This window comes from Schistocerca gregaria, chromosome X (genome assembly GCF_023897955.1).
Source record: "Schistocerca gregaria isolate iqSchGreg1 chromosome X, iqSchGreg1.2, whole genome shotgun sequence".
Lineage (NCBI taxonomy): Eukaryota > Metazoa > Arthropoda > Insecta > Orthoptera > Acrididae > Schistocerca > Schistocerca gregaria.
In genome coordinates this window covers 589,696,244-589,718,945 of record NC_064931.1, presented here as the reverse complement: position 1 = coordinate 589,718,945, position 22,702 = coordinate 589,696,244, and the positions used below count along the sequence as shown (strand labels likewise).

General features: G+C 41.1%; 1 protein-coding gene across 2 annotated transcripts in view; it reads right to left on the bottom strand.

The window, feature by feature from the left end:
• LOC126299061 (uncharacterized) overlaps positions 1-22,702 on the bottom strand; it is a 1,316,522-nt gene that overhangs the window by 468,145 nt on the left and 825,675 nt on the right. For both annotated transcript variants that reach the window (XM_049990731.1, XM_049990732.1), the window contains one exon: positions 15,655-15,795. In XM_049990731.1, coding sequence (XP_049846688.1) covers positions 15,655-15,795 — 141 coding nt within the window. The remainder of the gene's footprint in view (positions 1-15,654; positions 15,796-22,702) is intronic.

The window sequence follows — 22,702 nt, the reverse complement described above, 5'->3', positions numbered from 1 at the left end:
CGGCAATCTATAAACTATGACTTCCCACATAGGAACTCGATAAGCTGACAAAAGCCGAGTAGCTATACAGTCATTAAGTTACGATCTTATCACGGAGATTTCGACACATTGGGATTGATGTGGGCTCAAATTCAAGGTTACATTGCCAATAGCAATAAAAATGTTGCTTTTCCTGCAAGGTAAGCACTAACGACGAAGCTCATCGAAAAATCAGCTTTGAAGACTGGACGACACTCTCAAAAAATGCATGGCAGAATATACATATTTTCGAAAGTTCTCTGGAGAAACTGATAATTTCATTAAATAACGACCATAATAGTGACACTCCAAGGTCTTTTGATAGTGATTACGCGTTAATAAATTCAGCTGAGTGTTGGGAGAACACTGTTTACTATTTTAAATTGCTGTTTCCGTGCCACAGCTCCACCTCTGCCAACAGAAAAAAAATCTGTGACTGACTTACCAGGGGACGCCATAGCAGAATGAGCAGAAGCGACACTACAGGGGCTGGTTAGACGTTACTGCGTAAGATATTGTGAGTAAATTATGGTGAAACCCCAGAAACTTCTCTTGAAAGGCGAGCTTGTTACACCGACATGGCACAAACATAACAGTGAATTGCTGATAGAAAGGAAAATCTGGGGAAGTGATATCATGGTCGCCAAACGACCAGTCATGTGCCTCTGTTCTGTTGTGAATTAGGAGAGAGAAGTGCACAATTTCAAAAGCAATATCTACTCTAGTTCGCATATGTACTGCCCATTTTAGATAGGCAGTATTACTCACTACCAGCAGCCAGCAACGACGGGAGGTCTACGCCACTCTGTGTCTAGAAAAAGGCTGACAAGCTACCACCGCCTGATGCTGTCTGCACTTCTTCATGTCTGGTGTCCACACTAAGTTCAAATGTTGATCACTTGGCGCCTTTCAAATAACGTAAAATCGCTAGCTTCAGCGATATTAGATTTTCAGGTTAAACCAAAACTGTTCTGAGAGATTACATGAATTTTGTGCCATGTAACTGGAATGTGCTGTGTGAGCCTAGGTTTGGGTTTCATGCACAAACATCACGAAAAATTTACCTTTGTTAGCCAATGTGAGAAGTCAGTGCAGCTTTGTACCGGGTGGGGAAGTAGTTGTCGGTAACATACTGCCACAAGGTTCATCGCTTGTAGAGGATGAACCAATTAAACTGTGTGCAAAGACATTAAGAGTTTGAATCGCTTGATAAAGTGCCACAAGGCACTGTGAAATTACTTTCCGGGAACATGAGAATGGACGTATCTGTGAACTTATTGTATGTGGTGGAACCAATAGACGAGGATGAAGAATGTGATGCAGCGCGATGATTCATGTGCAGAGTGTTGTACATATCAAGGAAGTGGATGGCGAGTGAGTGATTCCAGTTGGTGTAGATAATTTTGATGCCAATGATGTACGTTTGACAAAAGGATTTAGACCTTCTAGATGAGGATGATCTAAGTGGGTCAAGCGTGTCTAGCCGTAAGAAATTCGCCGGTAGAACTGCATTACTTACAAAAGGGGAGCATCTGAAAGGACCAGAGTGGGTAACCTTGGAAAAGCTATTGTAAGAACTCCTATTCAATACTCGTGGCCTATTGCAAACAAACTCAATAACATGGCACAGAATTCTGATAGGAGATAAATTACGTAATGTCAGAAACCACATAGGTTACCCCATAGTTTATAAACAATAATGGAAGAATGAGTTTACCAGCAACTGAACGATGGCTTAATTGAAGAGAATAATAGTCCCTGGGGAGCACTGATTGTTGCATTATCAAAAATCCATCAGACAGTACAAATAAATATAAATTCTGTTGCGACTATCACTATTTGAATAATAGAACGATTATGCATGCATATGTGTTACCGAATATTACGGAGAGCCTTGATAACTTGGGACAGTGTACACGCACTTCCACAATAGTCCTGAAAAGTGATTACCATCAATTTGAAGTAGTGCCAGAGGATCGACCAAAGACAGCATTTACAGTTCCTTGGGATCATTGCAAGTATCAACGAATGCCGTTTGGTTTAAGAAATGCGCCAGCCACATTTCAACACGTGCTTAATGGAGTGTTTAGGGATTTGAAGCTGAGACACTGGACGGTGTACCTGGATGATATTATCATATTGAAAAAGATATGGAGGAATATGTACAATGATTAAAAGAAGTCTTCAAGAGATTGTTTTCCACGCGTTCTGACCTTAAGTATCAATATGAGAAGTGAATTACTCAGGACATGTGATGAGTTACAATGGAGTAATTATGGTTCCATGACTTATAAGCACAATGTGAAGTTTCCCAGTACTACTGATGAGCAGAGAGTTACAATCATTCTTAGATTTAGCTAATTACCATACTAAGTGTTTAATGGGATTTGCAGATATTGTAAAACCACTCACACATTTTTTGAAGGAAGTTGCCGTGAACAGCAAAATGTCAAGCTGAATTTGAAAAACTGAGGGAAGTATTAACACATTTCTCAGTGTTGGTCTCCCTGGATTATGAAAGCAAATTTATTTTATTGTGTGATGCAAAAAACTATGCAGTGGTTTGTGTTCTTAGCAAGAAGATAGGAGCATACAATTGTTTAGCTACATAGCAATTGAAGAAGGCTGAGAAAAATTGCTCTCCCACTCAGGACAAGTTGAACTCGATTTACAGTAAGACATACTTGTGATGTTATCTGCATTGTAAAAATTTAAGGTATTGATAGAACACGAGGCATTAAAATGGTTGTTAGGTTTAAAGGATCCATTGTGTAGGCTTACCTGGTCGGCATTAAAACTGAGTTTGAATTAGAAGTGATTCACAAAGTGGATGACAAACACGGTAATTTGAGTGGGTTTAGTAGGAAGACTGGTGTAATGTAATTGGTGAAATATAATTTAGAGTGTTCATTGTATGTGGTTACGTGCATAGGAAGTATACGGATCACTGGGAATAATTGCTGATGAGGCTATGTATTGTTTGTATAATTCTGATTTTTTTGCTTGGATTACTGTTTTGATAACGTGGAGGGTTGGAGGTTTGTTCATTTTCATTTGATATGTTACCAATATACATGATGTGAAGGCTATTTTTGTAATTCTTCAGTAAGGAGTAGGGAGAGATATTCAAGCTTCCCTTTCTGAAGGTAGCGTCACCACAAAGGATGACCATGATATGCATCCTGATACCATTGCCGCACCTCTCAAGTGAGGAGGGGATAAACACATCCCAGGATCAATGACTGGAGGGAGAAGTAATGAGGCTGAATGCTGTGCGTGGGCAGTTGCGCTTTACTCACGAAAGATTCCAAGCTGGGTTATGGAAGACCCAGAAGGAACAAAACAAAATCCGAATAGACCTTGAAGGCCCATGGGTACCGACCGGCCGTCGTGTCATCCTCACCCTTAGCCGTCACCGGATGTGGATACAGAGAGGCGTATTGTCAGTACACCACTGTCCCAGTCGTTGTCAGTCTTCGTGACCGGTTTCGCTCTTCTCAATCAAGTAACTCCTCAATTGGCCTCACAAGGGTTGAGTGCACGCTGCTAGTCAGCAGCACTCGGCAGACCCCGACGGTGACCCAGCCAAGTGCTAGCCAAGCCAGACAGTGCATAACTTTGGCAGAAGGAATTGCCACCGGCCAAGGTACAGTTTATTGCCACACTGACCAAGTAAAATCTCTCATTACGTAATCACGTTGCGATGGTAGAAACTAACAGCAACCATTTTCGATTATATTTGCTGATCCCATTCCAGTAGCAGGAATGGGCTTATGATACAAATGCTTTAAAGTCCATTAGTACACTGTAGACTTGGAGGCCTTGGGGAAATATGTAGAGGTAAGGACGAAAGAGGTAACGTCAGCTTCCGAGGAAATAAAGAAAGTCCTTGTTGACGAATGAACACCATTGTTGTCGCAGAGGGTGGGTCATGAAATGCCCAACACAAGTGATGCTGACCAGTGCAGAAGCATCTGAGGCATAATTATTTCTGGTAAAGCTGGAGCAGAAGGATGCCCATGGGATATTCTAGTACAACAACCTTATTTTCAAAAGGTCAGGCGTACATTGGATATATTGCATGTCTTAACCTAAAGTGCTTGTTGAAAACTGCCATCAGCAAGGTGGACCTGTCGATGCAATACGACCAGAGCTGGAAGGCAGCCGTTTCCTATTTAACAACACACATTGTGACATCTCAGGACCAACTTTTCATCTTCCGGCTACCATGATTTGGGCCACCATGGTGAATATGACACAACTTTTCTTGCACTGGCCGATAAACCACAGGAAGTAGTCCGATACTAGAATGAAACCTATCTCAGTGGCTTCTTGGAACTCAACAGGGACACAATACTGTGGATAATACGCTCCAGCAGCAATACCGTGATGATCGATGCTTCAGAGACATAGTGATGAGTGTCTCAATTTCATGCACCATCGTGGTTCTGACTCTGCTTTGTGCACCCTGCATATATTTTAGGCGGAAAATCGCTCAACCACCAGAGGTCACAGTGCCTCTGTTATCAGTTGACTGAATCAACCTTATAAAATAATGATTAGATAAGTAAGTAGACAATGAATCTAGTGGTCACGATGGATTAGTATAAAGAGACTCGAAATGTACCTATCTATATCTATACCAATAATAAAACGGTAAAACAGCAGTGTCTGACTGACTGTCGGTTTGAACACGGTAATCGCTATAACCACTAGACAAATTTTTATGGGGTTATCACAGATAACCTGAGAGTAGCTTAGGGCAACGTACAGTCTTTATTTTATCAAATTCAGATAACAGGAAAGAAGGATACCGTGATTTAAAGTTTTATCTACAACTGTCGTGTCCGTCTGCCCGTCTGATTGTATCAACATGTTAATCTCCAAAACTATGAGACACATTTTCATAGGGTTTTCACAGGTAACTTGTGCGTAGCTTGGGAGAACATATTGGCGTTTTATTCCGTCAAAATCAGAACACGAAAAAAAGATGTCGTAAGTTAAATTTTTATCTAAATCGGCTGCTCAGATTAGTAATTGTGATGTTTAATCATCATCGCGTGATACACCGAAGTACCAATAGAGGGCGCTGTTAACTCTTTCTTTTAACTCAGTGAAAGGTGTGTTTTCGGAAGTTTACGTCAGTAACAGAAGTAAGTAATACAGTCGTATATTTACGAATACACACTAGCAACCAGTTTACTTGTTTAGGATACATGGATTTACTTATTTCGCTTTGTGTATTAAAAACTTAATGTCATTGCTTTTCTTATTTTGACAGATTTTATTTTTATTCTTTGCTAGTAGAAACGAATTTATTAAATTTGTCTTGTGATTGGGTGTCTACTCATTAAGTTAAGATTTAGTTTTACTTAGGAATACAAATTCCTAGAAAGCAGTCGATTCCTTCTGAATACAACAAAACAGCTAAAAGACTGAAGACTATGCGGTCTCAGGAATCCAGTGAGGATCACTAGGCGAGAATTTCTGCAGCCGAGAACATCGTACTTTAACTCGCTCTCTGGAAACTCCTTCCGAAAGCCAGGCGCGATGTAACTCTAATCGAGAGCGCCTTGCATTATGTCGCTCCTCAGAAGCCTTCACTCGCAGAGTCTTAACGTTACTTATCTCCAACGTAATGTCATAGATGCGGAAATTTTGACGGAAAGTGGCACAGACGAGCGAAATTTTTACACTCCGAATCGCACTTATTTCTAATAAATTTACTATTTCGATTTAAACATGTACAATTCCCAGTGAGCTTATGTTATGCCATGACCATAAACAAAGGCGGACATTGCGTGTTGCGGGAGTGGAACTTCGTGTCAGTTGCTTCTCTCACGGCCAGCTCTACACGACTCTATCCCGTGTTAATAAAGCAAACAAGCTCTTCGTTCATACCCCAATCATACTACTTCAAACATTGTAAATAAAGAAGCTTTATAAGTGATAAATAAATTCCATACGTACAAAGTCTCGGGCACATCTATAAATAAATACATGTGAAATGCCGGTACTCTTAGTCAGTTGAAGATACATATCAAGCCATGAAACGTGTTGCTAAGACGTTTTCCCGGGATGTATGCGGTCTACGATCCAGTGGACTGGATCTTCTGGAGGGGGGAGGTACATTACGCCACAGGTCCACCTCTGCCAGCAGAAAAATCCCTTGACCGACGTAGCAGAGGGCGTCAAAGCAAAACGACGCAAGAGACCATAGTATAGGGGTCGGTTGGTTGTTTTTGCGTAAGATACCGTGAGCGGTTGATGCTGACCCTACGGAAACTGCTCCTGAAAGGCGAAATTACAACCCCCTTAGGGCACGAACAGGACTGTGCAACTGCTAACACACTGGAAAAGCTGGGGCACTGATGTGACGGTTGCTTTTGTTGTGATTTACGAGAGAAACGTGTAATCGTTTCAGAACCAACAGCCGAACAAGCTCTCGTAGATACTACCAATTTCAGACATGCAATATCAGTCGCAGGAAGGAGCCAGCCATGGTGGGAAATCTACGCCAGTCTACGATCAGAAATATGATGACGGGCTGCCACCATCCGATGCTGTCTCCGCTAATTGCCTGTCTGCTGTCCGTGATAAGTCTGAAATTTGCTGATTGCGTGTCTTCCAACTGGTAGGCCACCTGACGGACTGACGGATAACTTACAATCGAAAAAAATCAGAAGATCTGATTTACATATACAGACAAGCTAATGATTACAATTTCAGAAAGAATTAAAGATTTATTCAAGAGAAAGAGCTTCACAAACTGAACAAGTCAATAACGCGATGGTCAAACCCTGGCCCTTATGCAAGCAGTTATTCGGCTTGGCACTGATTGACAGAGTTTCTGGATGTCCTCCTGAGGGATATTTTGCCAAATTCTGTCCAACTGGCGCGTTAGATTGTCAAAATCCCGAGCTGATTGGAAGGCCCCGCCCTTAATGGTCCAAACGTTTTCAATTAAGGAGAGGTCAGGTGACCTTGTCAGCACAAAGACAAGCAGTAGAAACCCGCAGTGGGTGGTAGGGCATTATCTTGTTGAAATGTAAGCGTAGGATAGGTTGCCATGTAGGACAACAGAACGGGGTGTAGAATACCGTCGATGGACCGCTGTGTTCTAAGGATGTCGTGGATGACAACCAAAGGGATCCTGCTATGAAAAGGAATGCCACCCGAGACCATCACTCCGGGTTGTTAGGTCGTATGGCGGGCGACAGTCATGTTAGTAGTCCAACACTGTCTGGGGAGCCTCCAGACGCGTCTTCGGCCTTGATTCTCATTGACTGCAGTGGTGTCGTTTTCATTGATGAGTTCAGCTTCGAACAGACCCCCGATGACCAGCGAAAACGTGTCTGGAGACGCCGCAAACAGTGGTGTGATACCAGCCTGACGGTCGTCCGCCATACGAACCGACAACCAAAGCGATGATCTGGAGAGCCATTTCCATTCACAGCAGGACCCTTTTAGTTGTCATCCGCGGCACCCATACAACACGGTGGTATGTCGACGATATTTACGTCCCGTTTTGTTGCCCCTCATGGCAAGCTATCCTAGACCTTCATTTCTTCCAGATAATGCCCGCCTGCCAGTGGCGAGAAATTCTACTCTTGTCTTCGCGCTTGTCAAACCCTACTTAGGCCGCCAAGGTCACCAGAGTTTTCACTAATTGGGAAAGTTTGGAGCATTATGGGCAGGGCCCAATCAGCTCGGGATTCTGACAATCTAACACGGTCGTTGGGTAGAGTATGACATCATATCCCTCAGGAGGACATCCAACAACTTTATCAATCAACTCCCACTGCTTGCAAAGGGCCGCGGTTTACCACCACGTTATTGACTTGTTAAATTCGTGAAGCTCTTTCTCTTGAATAAACCACCCAATTTCTCTGAAATTGTAATCATTTGTTTGACTGTAAATGTAGTCACATCTATTGCTTTCCCTTCCATTTGAGTAATTCACTCGTGGTGTGTCGGTTTTTATTCGTCTCCTTTTTACAGGATATATGCGATCAATTGCATAAAGTTGACGGGAACTGTTATCCGCGATGAGTGTGAACGTGTATAACTACAGCCCAAACCAACCTTAGGAGTTCATAGTTGATGCATGGACCCCTAGCTGCTGTTAGTTACCATCTGTGGGGGCACACGTCAGCGCTATGAGCCACCACCATCCACGCTGCGGCCCACATACAGATTCCGCAAGCTGTGGTGCACCCTGAACTGAGCTATGTATTCGTCCCCGTCGACAAGGCCCCCACTCCGGCTGTCGCATATCGCCCTTATTTGGGTCCTGAGATAGCGCCACACCGCGCTGGAGTGCTAACCACGTCGCCTCGCTTGGCCGTAACAAAAGGTCGTCTGCTGATCCCGGCGTGCTTCACACACCAAGTCTTCCCTGCGCCTTGGGGTAGTGGATCGCCACCTAGCACCGCCATTGATGTACTTTTGCATGGAATAAAAGATTAGAAGAAAATGCTGTTCTCATGACGGGAGGTCGGGCATCCACTTGGTACGCACCCACTATACCGCTGCAACCACACCTAGGGGGGTTCATCGCACGCTTTCGTGATCATTTGTCTCCCTGCTCCACAACCCACTACGGAAGCGATTCACCAGCCACCGTTCGACTCTGGACGCCCACTACGCCCCTTCATGCCTTTTCTTTTGAGAGCTCACAATGGTATTTTGCGATACGCAAGTCCCTTAGCGTTTTACAACTTTGGTGAATGTGTCAGCGGACGAGATTCTAATAAATTGAGTTCCGGACCTCAAGCGTTATTGAAATAGAAGCTGCCGACCCTCATTATTAGGTTTTCTGGTATCTTTATTTCGATGGACTTCTTAATTACTCCTACTAAAAACTTGGCGATTGCGCCACGATACTGGTCTCTTAGTATTTCGTATAAATGTTTGGCAATGCTCGGAGATAGCTGATTTGCTTTGTTGTTTTAATCGGATATGTTGCAAATGTTTCCTTCGTCCCGCTTCGACTGTCCTGATAGTCTACTCTGCGTAAGACATGCCATGGAAAGCGATACACACCCAGCTTTTAGAGACCTAGATCATCTTTAACATTATAAAGAATACGTTTTATCGTAAATCATCGAGGTAAAATACACTAGATTCTATGTTTCCATAGGGACCTACTGATGTTCCCGGATATTTGTCCAGCACAAAAGTAGATAGACAATTTGTGGTTTCTCTTCCTCGCTCTTAGTTTCAATCTCTTTGTCAGGATCATGAAATGAAATACGATGAGACCGGTACGGAGGTGCCAACGACGAATGCATATTGCAGAATGATTAAGGAGTCTACCGAAATTAAGATGTCAGAAAGCCTTATATAAACAGGGAAAGTGGTTTCATTTTAAGTAATACTTGGTTTCCAACACACAATTTATTAAAATCTCCTCGGCGATGACATGCAACAACGTTGGAAAACGCTGAGAGAATTTGCGTTTCACCGAATGTCAGTGCGAGCTCTGGAAAACAAAAGAGTATGAAAGGACGTTGCGAATCGAACTCGTCTATAAATAGTATCATCAGACCAACAAAAGTTGCCAATCTGGTTCGAGTAGAGCCAGAAAGTATACAGAAGCGCAAAACTCTCAATACCCGAAGAAGACGGCTGGGTGGGACATCCAAACATTGTTCATAAAATTGATACTACAACTCGCCAGAACACCCGGAAGCACACTGTTAATCAATCGCGCAGAGAAAACCTGACACATAACAGTCTACGAGGATGTGCTGAAAAGTAATGCACCAGAATTTTTTATCTGAAAGCTTTTAAAACTTTTTGAATAAAACAAACCTTCGTAACATTCTACACTACAATATTTATTTCTCAACATAGACAACTTGTCGACGAACACATTTCTTCCAACGAGAGAGTAATTTCTTGATGCCGTCACTGTAGGATGTTCGACTTTTTTGACGGAGCCAAAATCTTCTCTGCTTGTACCGCTTCGTCGCTATCAAACTTAAGTCCTCCAAGGTGCTCTTTAAGTTGTGAAATCAGATGAAAATCGGATGCGGCCAAGTCGCGACTGTAAGGGGGGGGGGGTGGTAATCGATAACAGTGAAGCCAAGAAGTCGGATTGTTGCAGATGCTGCAGCGCTCGTGTGAGAGCTAGCATTGCCATGCTGAAGGAGAGGCTGCTCCACATGTGAACGAGGTCTTCGAATTCAAAACTCACGAACCGTCACTGTTACGATGCACATCGCTGTGTTACACTCTACAGTTAGGAGCCCTCTAGCGGCAGAAGGTTGCAAATATGTAGACATGAAGAATGTCGATGTAGAATGTTAATCAAGTTTGTTTTATTGAAAAAACTGTTGGAGTTTTCAGATATAAAACTTGGAAGCATTGCTTTCCAGCACGTCTTCGTACGTGTTGGTTTGTGGAAAATGAGAAGGGAAGATTGAAACGGAAAATGCAAAGACTCAATGATATTTAGTCAAACATAAACTCGTGGGTATGAATTTAGATAATACGCATGGAATGTGTAAATCTTCACAGACATAGAGAGACAAAGACGACGCTGCACACCCGGCTTCGTGTGCTCTTGTTTAGACCAATGAGAATAATCTTCGTCACGAATAAAAATGTGAAGACATATCAGAATGTGCTTTTTTTACACGTATAATACTGAAAAGGAGCGGACTATTTTTGAGATATCTACATATGTGTAGTTTTCCATGCATCTTATTTCCTGCCTCCATTCAAAAGAAATCGCATGTGATATTCCAATATATCAAAAAAATCAGGTTTCACATAAACCTGGGGGAAGTTGGCTGCAGGGAGAGCCTGCTTTGTAACTCGGGCCTGGACCTTTGGCGAGTGAAGACGGTACTCTTAAAAGCGACTTGGCGCTGGTGAATGTATTAATGTGTGATGGTGTACAGCTATTGAAACTGATGTACGCGTTTGATCTCCTAGTTCATTTTCAAGTTCTGTAATCCAACTGTTATACTTTTCAGAGAGTAGTCACGAGTATATTTTCTGTATTTAGTAAGTTTTCCAATTTTTGCTTTGTGTAACCAGAACACGTGGTTAGGAAGTTCGTTACTCCAGCACTGATTTATAATTCTGTTGTCTGACTTCTCTTTTAACTTGAATGTATTTGTGAACTTTTCTCGTGTGTATATGTTTTATTTGTTCTACTTTCCACTTCATTTCAGTTGTAAGAATGTGCAGCTTTCTCCATACCACATGGTAGTAATTTCACCGTGTGTTATTTCAGCACCATCTTGAACAAGTTTTATTCTTAATTACGCTTGATATTCTGTTGTTATTTGTGTCTATACGATTTACATTTGTATTCTTGAAGTTTTCACGAATTTTAATAAATTTACTTCGTCCATGAATATTTACGGCATTTGCTGCTGTTTCGCGCTAGTGTAGCTTAGTTTGATGTGCAACGTGATTCAGATAAATTTCTTTATCGAAATATGTTCCATAGTATTCTTATCCACAATAATTCAATCATAGCGATAGGAATGAATCTCTGAGCCTCTGAGTTACTGCGATGGTGAAAATACTTTTTATCTCTGTTCTTGTGTGTGAACTTTTCCCATGGGCACCGAAGATCCCTTTTATTATCACCACAATGTACCACAGCACTCAATATAATAATAATATAAGTGAGAAATAACAGGCAATTTTAAAAAACTATGTTAAACCGTGATGACTGTTTCCCAAAAAAGTCTCATTTTGTAAGAGTACTTTTAATACATCCCACCCGTCGTTTCTGAAGCGCAAAAGGCAGGCCTTACGTTTGTAGACTTTGATTATATTATTCTTTTTGTTGAGGCTTAAGCTCCTGCTTCCTCCGAATTATTTAATTTAACGGCTGTACTTCAATTGTTCCCATATGGTCATTCCGTGTATTCACCGGATCTTTTTATTAAAATTAACACGGTAATTATGTTTATCAGTTCAGTGATTAAGTCAGTTCTTATATTAAATTTTTCAAATTTTGATTAAATCGGGTGGCGACCCAGAATATTTTGTGGCACATGAAACTGCAGAATTTCAAATTGGCTGACTTCCCCCCGTTTCTGTTTGCAAATCACTCACCAGATAACCATACACCCGTTAATAACCATTCAAAGTTTCCGCATTCACAGGTATTTCATATACCTAAAAACTACGTCTCTTTACTGCACTGTGTGACAAAAGTTTGGCAGCAGTGCCTGAAGACACCGCGTGCGTGTAGAAAGTGGTAATATTGTAGCAGCGATACAGGATAATGTGCTACTGAACGTCTCCTCGCGGACGAGTCAGTGCACATGCATTGCTTACAGAACTTTAGGTAACAATATGTCTTTACAGCAGCTATAACAGAAAAATGTCGGCATGCAGTTTGATTCACATCCTGTAAACATTCCTGAAGCACGAAACCAAAAGTGAATATGCAAAAGGAAGGAAGCTTGTGGCATAATATCCCCTGTAAAATTAAAGAAGCGGGTAACTGCTTGATTTCGCTCACCAGTACAACGAAGTCATAGCAAGGTAACACACTGATAATCTTACTTAATCAATGGTCAGCAACCAAAAACAAGTTTATGAAAAGAAGAAACGGTTGGACTGTTGGTGCTTACGCTACATTTTAAATTAAGTTAGGTACGCGGCAGCGATAGATCAGTTTTACTTTACTTTTTGTGAGCTTACTGATGGCGGTAGTAATTAGATCTGCAGTATATAGTTTTTACTAGGCGTGCAGCATACACTTCTTCTTTGAATGCCGTGGAAGTCACGTGATTAAAAGATAAGGAATTTTGTATTATCACTGTTGAAGATTCGGAAATCAGTTACAAGGCTAAAGAGCTAAGACGCTGGAAGTGCTCCTGTCAGTCGCGACGAGTGTTGACCTAGGTACTCAGATAAAATTGACTGGTCATCTGCACACACTAGAGTGGAAAAAAAGACGCAATTCCAGGGAATGGAGAACTAGCCCTTCAGAGTTTGACATTATGGAAATAACTCTCGAAAGTGGATAGAAAATATATGAATCTGTATGTTCACTAATCAGGGACTTCAGTTGTAACTTAAACTGACCTGCTCGCATAGCGTGACGCGTATCTCGCTGTCTTGCGAGAAGGGAATGTGAGCCAGGTCCGGATTTGAATCCGTGTGGCGGTTTAACGACTGTGGGCTGGCACATCGTCAAGCTTGCATGTGGTTTTTAGTCGGTTTCCACTCCAGTTTCGGCAAATCCTGGACTGGTCACCAAAACCCACTTCAGAGAAACAGTTAAATACGGTATCACTCAGAACAAAATTGTGACGATTCAAAGGTAGATGGCGTTCACGACTTCCCACCCAGCCTTCTGCCTCCCCAGTCGTAGTTCACGCTAATGAGTGTGCCGACAAGAAAATCATTCTCCCACGAAGATGAATAAGAAAATAAAATTTGCTAAATCCTCGACCACGAACGTCAGTGAGCAATAATCGTATGGGAGGCTATCGTTCGCAAGCAGTAACGACAATTCATATTGGTGGAAAGACCTGGCCTTCAAGCCACAGTTCAAAGCACGAGCTTAGACAAGGGATGCCGCAGACAACGATTACATCTCATATTGCTTTCTCTCTATCTTGCCATCTTGCAAGGACAAGGCTTCCCAAATTATTTTGTGAGCAGAGCTGACTGACGCGTTGCGGTCTTTTGATCATCATTGCTTCCCCCAAGAGTCTCGCTGCATACTAAGTGTCGCCACCGCAACCCGCCAGACACAGACCACAGTAAAAAAAATGCCGTCACGCCCTCCCCCTAGTTAATTTTCTCTCGTGCAATTTTGGCCCAAATGAAAATCCATATTAAAACTTTCTTATGGCTGGGTTCCTGCTGGTCATGTTTGTACTGTTTACGTGCCCATGTTATAGAATAAGATATTAACGTGTGCAATTACATTTAAACCCAGTAGAAATTGCTATAATGTGCATTTAGATTCACTCTCTTCTCTCAACTCTGGCACTGACCAATGAAAGAAATTTGTTTGAGAACGGTAGCTACGCAATTGTTTTATGTGCGCAAAACTAGCGCCCTGAAATTATAAAGAGAAATCGGGCCGCATCTCACCAGGCATTTAAATATTTAAAGCTGATTGTGTACTTAACGTTTTTCCAATGTGGGCCGTCTGCCAAATGAATGGCTTTTCCCAATGCGTAGCGAGTTTTACAGAACTGAAAGTGATTTGAATAGCTGAGCGCAATTTTGTTTTAAATTATCCCTTTTGTCCCATTTAATTTTCACTCCAACTGTATTTCATTGACAGATCACGGTATAAATAAATCTCATGTTGGAATCTTCTTAAACATTCACGCTGATATCTCACGCGAACGTATGGATGTAATGAATGTGCTAGCTTAGTAGGTAGTAATTTAGCATAGCTTCATGCCTTGTTTTCTTGTGAAATTAATTTTCTATCTGCGCCACCATTTGTCTTCTCGAAGTTTTCGTGTCTTTAAATGGTGCTTCGTGGTGTAAAGAAATATGACTTTGTGCAATTAATGTCAGGAAAGGCTGTCGACATGGAACAGAACGGAACTGCCTAGGACACAGGTGTAGTAAAAGGGCCTCTGAGTATGAAGATTAATAATAATAGTTTTATAACACCTTCCTCATAGGAACACCTCATAGGTGAAATTGAAACTGAGTTCCATGTGCCACTACAGAAGAACATTACTGTAAGGCTCGCATTGCAGAAGCAATTATTGGCATTCTATGGCGAGGAGCCATTAGGTCAAAAATCATACTGCAGAACAAACCTCTGGAACAAGGATTAAGTTTTAACCTACGTGGGTTGTAGCTTCCCCCGGTTTAATAGAAGTGGCGTAGAGCAAAATTATTTGACGATATCAAATAACATGTGACACAATCATTGGGAATTTTAAAAATAATGCAAGTACTCAAATAAGCACGTAATTCGAGAAAATGGTAGTTATACAGATAGTGACACGCAAGACTTTGTAGACAGGCAAATGAAGATATCAGAAGGCAACTCCACAAAACTGTAATTAATGGCATAACAACTAATCAGAGGGAGAACAGGTAGCTCAGGTGAGACAGATGAGAACTGACAGACAGACGTTACAATTAATAAACGGTAGGCTTCACGGATAAAGTGATGTGGAAAGATAGTGACTACGTTCAGTAGAATACATCTGACGCCTATACATGATCGATGATGATGAATAAGAACATTTAGACGAAATTAGGCTCCGAAACACATACCCTTATTTTTTTCGTTATATAGATAGACGCAAGAAAATCCGCAGTTACCAGATTTGAGGCATTACATTTGACAACTTATAAAAAAAGGTATAAAGCTAAAATTACCTGAAATACATTAAATACTGAATACACGAGGAAACATACATAATAAACAGTTATACTTAAGAAATAAAATTTAGTTTACTCATGCGAACATTCCTGTAAGTGCTAAAGTGTTCTCCTCTAATAGCGAAAATAAATAAATTTTCAGACAGATGTAAATTTTGGAAGCTGTTATTGATTTATCAAAGAAAGGTGACCTCACGCATCTGAAGAAAAACCTGTACCAATGCTGTTGTTATGATTCACAGCCTCTGTGCATTACAACTAACAAAAAAGTGCAGTGGCTGTACTTACTGATAACTGGCTTTTTCAAAGACAGGTGGGAACCGGTTGTACTCTGTGACGCGTATTCCGAGTCTCAGAGCCTCAGTCTGGTTGTCGATTTTCGCCTCTACGGTGACGTTGTATATACTGCCAACTGGCTGATCGATGTATCTGAAAAATAAAGTAATTATAATGTTAATTTACAGACTGCAATGTGTAATACTGCGGGTTTGCAAATAACAAGGTGGCTGTGTAACGATGAACACCTTGCTTTGTCTGTTCATCATATGCTCCAGTTGTTCTCCCTTCTGGCAACACCGCCACCGATTCTCTCTCGCTTTCTCTTTCCCGATAAAATTATATATTGTCATCGATTCTTAACCTAATACATGTCGTATCTGCATTATGTCAAGAATAATGAACGCTATCGTGACAAAATATGCGATCCCTAAAATGCAGTCGGCCGAAGTGGCCGAGCGGTTCTAGGCGCTACAATCTGGAACCGCGTGACCGGTACGGTCGCAAGTTCGAATCCTGCCTTGGGCATGGGTGTGTGTGATGTCCTTAGGTGAGTTAGGTTTAAGTAGTTCTAAGTTCTAGAGGACTGATGACCTCATAAGTAACGTCCCATAGAGCTCAGAGCCATTTGAACCATTTGAACCTAAAATGCACTAACACGGCAACCAGCTCTATTGAGAAATGCAGCAGAGTGCACCATTGGCTGCTGCGCCACGTGATTAACTGCTGGCTGTAACTGCGTATAACCCAATCACCCACAATACTGTTTTGTAGGCTGCCACCAATTACTGAAGCTCTGTATAATCACGCAGTAGCTTGCAGAATCCATTCTGGTTGTTGCGTAATGTGGATCGGAGGGATTAATAAGGAATAATTGGAAATAAGTGAATCACATTCCTGCAGTAATAACTCGAAAGAAATTTTAAGGTTCTGGACCGTCAGTGTATCTTCTAATAGGCAAAACTCGAATACAAGGGAATGGCCCAAACGTAATGAGAACTATTACGTAACCCATTTTGTACTTCGCAGAACAGTTACAAAATAGTTACTCGCTCTAACTTATGGCGGAAATAGTTTTTAAATTTGTCCAAAGATATGCCATTTACTTACTGCCTCAAGCATAAGTGCTGCATCACAATACCATTGGAAAAGCTGCCTCACTTACCTAGTATTTTTATAGAACGCACTCGTGTGGCACGGTGGATTAGTGTGACATTACTAATCCTAGAAAATGTAGTGTCTTAAAAAGAACTCGCCACATTTCCTGCCTGATCGTCATCAACTCAAAACTATTGCTCCGCCACTAATGATGTAGTTGTCAGTGAGAAAAAGTTTAACAAATTTTAATAAGTACTTTGTTTCGGACAACAGTTTCTTAAAATGACGATTATTAATTTCATCTAACGATGAATGTATTCATATCTGCCCAATAATTTGCAAAGGACACGGATAAGCATTAGATTCCTACCAAATACCGATTTACATGATATGAAGCACATCAGATACCAAATAAATTAAAAAAATAACGGAGCTGATCATCCATGGTATAAAATATAGGTCAAAACACTGCTGCAGAAACAACGAAAAAAGCACGCCAACTTCGAACGAATGCGAAAATCCCAAGGTTGGCGATCTGTTACAGAACCTCGAAATTTAGCGCGGAATTCAAAACGAGATGCTTTCAGTTTCCAAAACGAAACTTGGTCTTGAAACCTACCAGAAAAGCCAAAGAAATTTTGGTCGTATGTAAAGTATGCTAGTGGCGATGTACAATAAATGCTTCCTCTGCGCGATAGCAATGGAAATACTATCGATGACAGTGCTGCTAAAGCAGGTTTACTAAACACAATCTTCCGAAATCCCTTTGCCAAAGAAGACGAAATAAATATTCCAGAACTGAAATCAAGAACAGCTGCCAAAATGGTTAAGTTAGAAGTAGATATCCTCGGAGTAGTGAAGCAACTTAAATTATTTAACAAAAGCGTCTTTCAGTCCAAACTGTATAACAATTAGGTTCCTTTCAGAGTATGCTGTTGCAGCAGTTCCATAATTACCAATCATGTACAACCGCTCATTCAACGAAATATCCGTACCAAAAGACTGGAAAGCTGCACAGGTCACACCAATATTCAAGAAAGGAAATAGGAATAATCCACAAATTGTAAGTCCATATCACTAACGTCGATATGCAGCAGGGTTTTGGAACATATATTCTGTTCGAACATTATGAATTACCCGGAAGAGAACGGTCTATTGTCCCATAGCCAACAAGGATTTACGAAACATCGTTCTTGTGAGACACAACTAGCTCTTTACTCAGACGAAGTGTTGAGTGCAATCGACAAAGGATTTCAAATTGATTCCGTATTTTTAGATTTCCAGAAAGGCTTGGACACTGCACCTCCCAAGTGGCTTCTAATCAAACTGCGTGCTTACTGAATACAGTCTCAGTTATGCGACTGGCTTCGTGATTTACAGCCAGAGAGATCACAGTTCGCTGTAGCTAACGGGAAGTCATCGAGCAAAACAGTAGTGATTTCTGTGGTCCCCCGAGGTAATGTTACAGATCCTCTGTTGTTCCTTATCGGTAAAACGATTTAGCAGACAATCTGAGCAGCCGTCTTGGGTTGTTTGCAGATAATGTTGTCGTTTATCGTATAGTAAAGTCATCAGAAGATGAAAAGCAAATGCAAAACTATTTAGATAAAATATCTGCATTGGGAATTGATCCTAAAAAGCGAAAAGTGTGAGGTCATTCACATCAGCGCTAAAAGGAATCCGTTCAACTTCGGATACACGATGTATCAATCAAATATGAATGCCGTAAATTCAACTAAAAACCGAAGAATTACAATTACCAACAACTTAAACTGGAAAGAACACATAGAAAATGTTGTGGAGGAGGCGAACCAAAGACTGCGTTTTATTGGCAAAACACTTAAAAGATGCTACACATCTACTAAGGACACAGCCTACACTACACTTGTCCCTCCTCTTTTGGAGTGTGGGGATCCTTACCAGATAGGAGTACATCGAAGAAATTCAAATAAGGGCAGCATGTTTTGTATTATCGTGAAGTAGGGCAGAGAGTGTCACGAACATGATACTGAATTTGGGGTGAGCATCGTTAAAACAATGGCGTTTCTCGTTGGGGCAGGAACTTCTCACGAAATTTAAACTACCAACTTTCTCCTGCGAATGCGAAAATATTTTGTTGACGCCGGCCTACATAGAGAGAAACGATCATCATAATAAAATAAGGGAAATCAGAACTTGCACGGAAAGATATAGGTATTCGTTTTTTCGGCGCGCTGTTCGAGAGTGGAATAACAGAGAATTATTGTGAAGGTGGTTTGATGAACCCTCTGGCAGGCATTTAAGTGCATGTCACAGAGTAGCCATGTAGATGTAGATGATCATACTGACTTTTATATATATTTTTTATTTTATGTTATGTAAGTTGTTTGATACCGACAATCCTTCTTTCCACGAACAATACGAGACTGGAATAGAAGGGAGAACCGATAGAGGTACTAAGTGTACCCTCCGCCACACACCGTCAGGTGGCTTGCGGAGTATGGATGTAGATGTAGATGTAGATGTAGATGAAAGACTGCCATTCGGAGCAAGTGTGGCAATCAAATAATTTTCACTCTTGTACATTAAAGTTCAATACACGAATAAAAGTATATTTTATCAGTTGTTCTGATTTTACGTGATTTAAGGCATTTTGAGAAGGTCAAAAGTGACTTAAGCCGTGCGTCGCACTACAAGACCGGGCACGGACTTCAGCCGTCGTCCTACCGAATACGAGCTAACCGTTACGCCACATTGCTCGGTGAGACGACGAAATCCGAATTCTAACACCGTTCAACAGATGTTGGTAAACATCACGAAAGACTGTGCGTTGCTTGATACGAAACATCTTTATTAGGATCAAACTGATAACAGGAAGAAAGCACGTCTCGAACCTTTGCAACAAATGCATATATAGTCGTAGATGTAGATGATGAACTTCGTTGATAGGAAACGATAGGCGGATTTATTAATACGATCCGAGAAGAAGGCGCAAAGCCAGAAATAGCTCACTTCTGTCTTATGAAAGCCGAAAAAATCGTGAGTGAGCGAATGAAAAATCTAGTGCATGCTCAGTTTCGTTGTTTAATAGCCAAGGTGCTGACCAAAATGAAATTATACTCCGGAGATAGATGGTGTAGCATGATTTTGACCAAGAAGTGAAGTTGAAAATTGTCGCTTGCTTTAGATTAAGCTTCGAGGAAAAATGACTGCTGCTTCCTTAAAATTTTTACTTATCAAAATAGAAAATTCACCTGAAAGGTCTCAAGGTATGGACAACGGAAAACATTAACGTTGTTGTAACTGACCAGAAGAGTAAGATTCAAGAGTGATTTTATGGTTTCCAAGCGTAAGATGTACTGCTTTTGGGTATTTAAAATACACGGTATAGTACAATGAACATTATGGTTGCAAATTATCTCTAGCACGTGAAACATTGCTTTCCATTTATTGCGTTTAGAAACTCTAAATTTCATAATGAAGAAAATCATTTATCAAGTTTCCTTCTAAGCTAAGAGCTTTTCGTATTCATTTCAATACGCTTTATGTGTCTTTGCACTTTGTACGTTGAATACGTTTTATAAAATGCCTAATGATACATATACACGTTACAAACAATGTCAGTCTGTCAATGTATGGGTTTAAGCACGTAAAATGTTCATCACGCACATTATCCCTATTGAAAATTGGCAGTAACTCTGAGGCAGAACAAGCTCATGTGCCAGAAGACAGCCGCAGAGTGATGAAGTGCCACATGTGGACCGCGCTTGTTATACATCACCATGCAACTATTATGCAATACGCTCAATGGCATCGCGAACCGTGCCGCAAGGTCGTTAACTGCTGCCCTGCACATTTATCCGACAAAAACGTGAACGAATATAAATTGCTTTGCGGTTACACAGGTACAAAGCCACATTCATAAACGAATTGACGTTTATTGCTTTATCATCTCAAGTATATGCCAGGAAACGCACTTTCGTTTATTTGTTTCATTTTCATAATACCAACTTTCCTGTATTTATTTTTCACTAAACTTACTTATTATTCGGTGCAGAACAAGTTGGCGCAGTGATTACCTCACGAGTCTCGTATTCCTAAGGGACGGGGCTCAACTCTCCATCTGGTAATCCAGATTGAAGTCTTCGGTGGATTCCTTACACCGCTAAGCCGAATATCCCGATACTTCTTTCAAAAAGGCCTTAAGCAAGTTCCCACCACATTATAGCATAATTTAAGCCTGTGACGACAACGATGTTAACGAGACGTTGAACGCCAACCTTTATTCCTCCTTAATAAGGTTGTCTCAGAAGGAACGGTAAAACTATGAGCACACCGTAATTTGAAAAGTCGTGGGTAAGAAATGTTACAGAAACATTTTCCCATGTATATATACACGTTACCGTAAAAGATAAAACTCCGCCAGTTGGGCCTCACCGACTGCCGTGTCATCCTCTGTTAATGACGTCATCGCTTGCAGTTAGAGGGCATGTGGGCAGCACACCGCTCTCCCAAACGTTGTCGGATTTCTTGATCTTGGAACTTCTACAAACTGCTCGTTTATCTCCTCCGTTGGCATCACTAAGCTGAATGCACCCCGTATCAGTTCTCTCATCTAGAAAAGATCACTGACAGTTCCAGGAAACGAACCTGGGTCCTCTGCGTAGCAGTCAAACTCGTTGACAACTCACTTACAGAGGCGGACATATATACACGATGTCCAATGTAAACTGGACAGTCGTGGCAATTCATAACCAGTTAAACACGGTTTACTGCAACTGAAGTACTCACTGGGAGCGAATATTTTGGTGTAGTTTTTGTAATTTTTTGAGTGCAGACTCAGCCTCGCTATGTTTACTTTACCTGGCTGTGGAGATTAAACAGCGGAGTGCCTCTAGACTTTGGTCTCACATTTAACCTGTAACCGGAAATGTTTGCGAAGTGGCTAGCAGCAAATATTTATATGTGTTTTATCGTCATACCGTGCTTTTAAAGAGCCATGAAATACCGTTAAAAAGTACGGTTTCATAAAAAAATATTGCTTTATTATCTCGGTAGATAAATTTTTTACGATGTATAAAACAGAGAATTACACGCTCCTTTACGTGCTATTATTTTTCTAAAAACTTATATTCGGTATCATGAAACAAATTAGAAGGCGAAGCTGGTAAGCCACCTTACTCGTATTTAGTAAGGGTCTTTTTAGTACCTTTAAGATTTACTTCGTTTTGGAGCAATTTCGTTCTAATTCTCCATCCAACTGTTTTTGTTGTTTACTTTATTTGTAATCGATTTCGAATGATTTTATGGCTTCATTCTAAGGCACTTAGAGACAGTTATCGAAATGTGGTACACCCACAAGTATATCTTGTTGCTGTACCACAGCATCATGTGATGCAGTGAATGTAAGTCATCTGCAAATAAAATAAAGAAAAACCACAGCTGGCCGGAAATTTAGTATGAAAACAGTCTGTATGCTCAAAAACAAGGTAACTTAAAACTGAAGTACCCATTATCCAGTATCATGGAAGCACAAAACTTTTAAATTTAGGTTTTCAATTGTCTCCATAAATCCGTGAAGGGAGATGTTGGAATGATTACTTTTAGAACGCCAGGGCCAGATTCCTCCGCAGTCGTTATCCAACCGAGATAAAAGTTCATTATAACGTTCTTGTCGGCCACAATCTCCTTGCCTTTGCATTATCCGACTGCATGTGTGTCTCTGTTGGGAAATGAGCAGCTTGAAATGACGAAAAACCAACAGTTGCCAGTTGGGTCAACAATCCTGCCATGACTAACCTTTAGCCAATTACACGTCCCGGAACAAGAAATTGGCGATAGACGCATCATTTTCACGGCCAAAGAGAGAAACTACCAGTGTGTGAACATTTTTTGAAGCTAAATATGCTTCATATAAGCGTTTGTGTATATATGTGTCTGAAACAGAGGCACACATACACACACACACACACGCACACACACA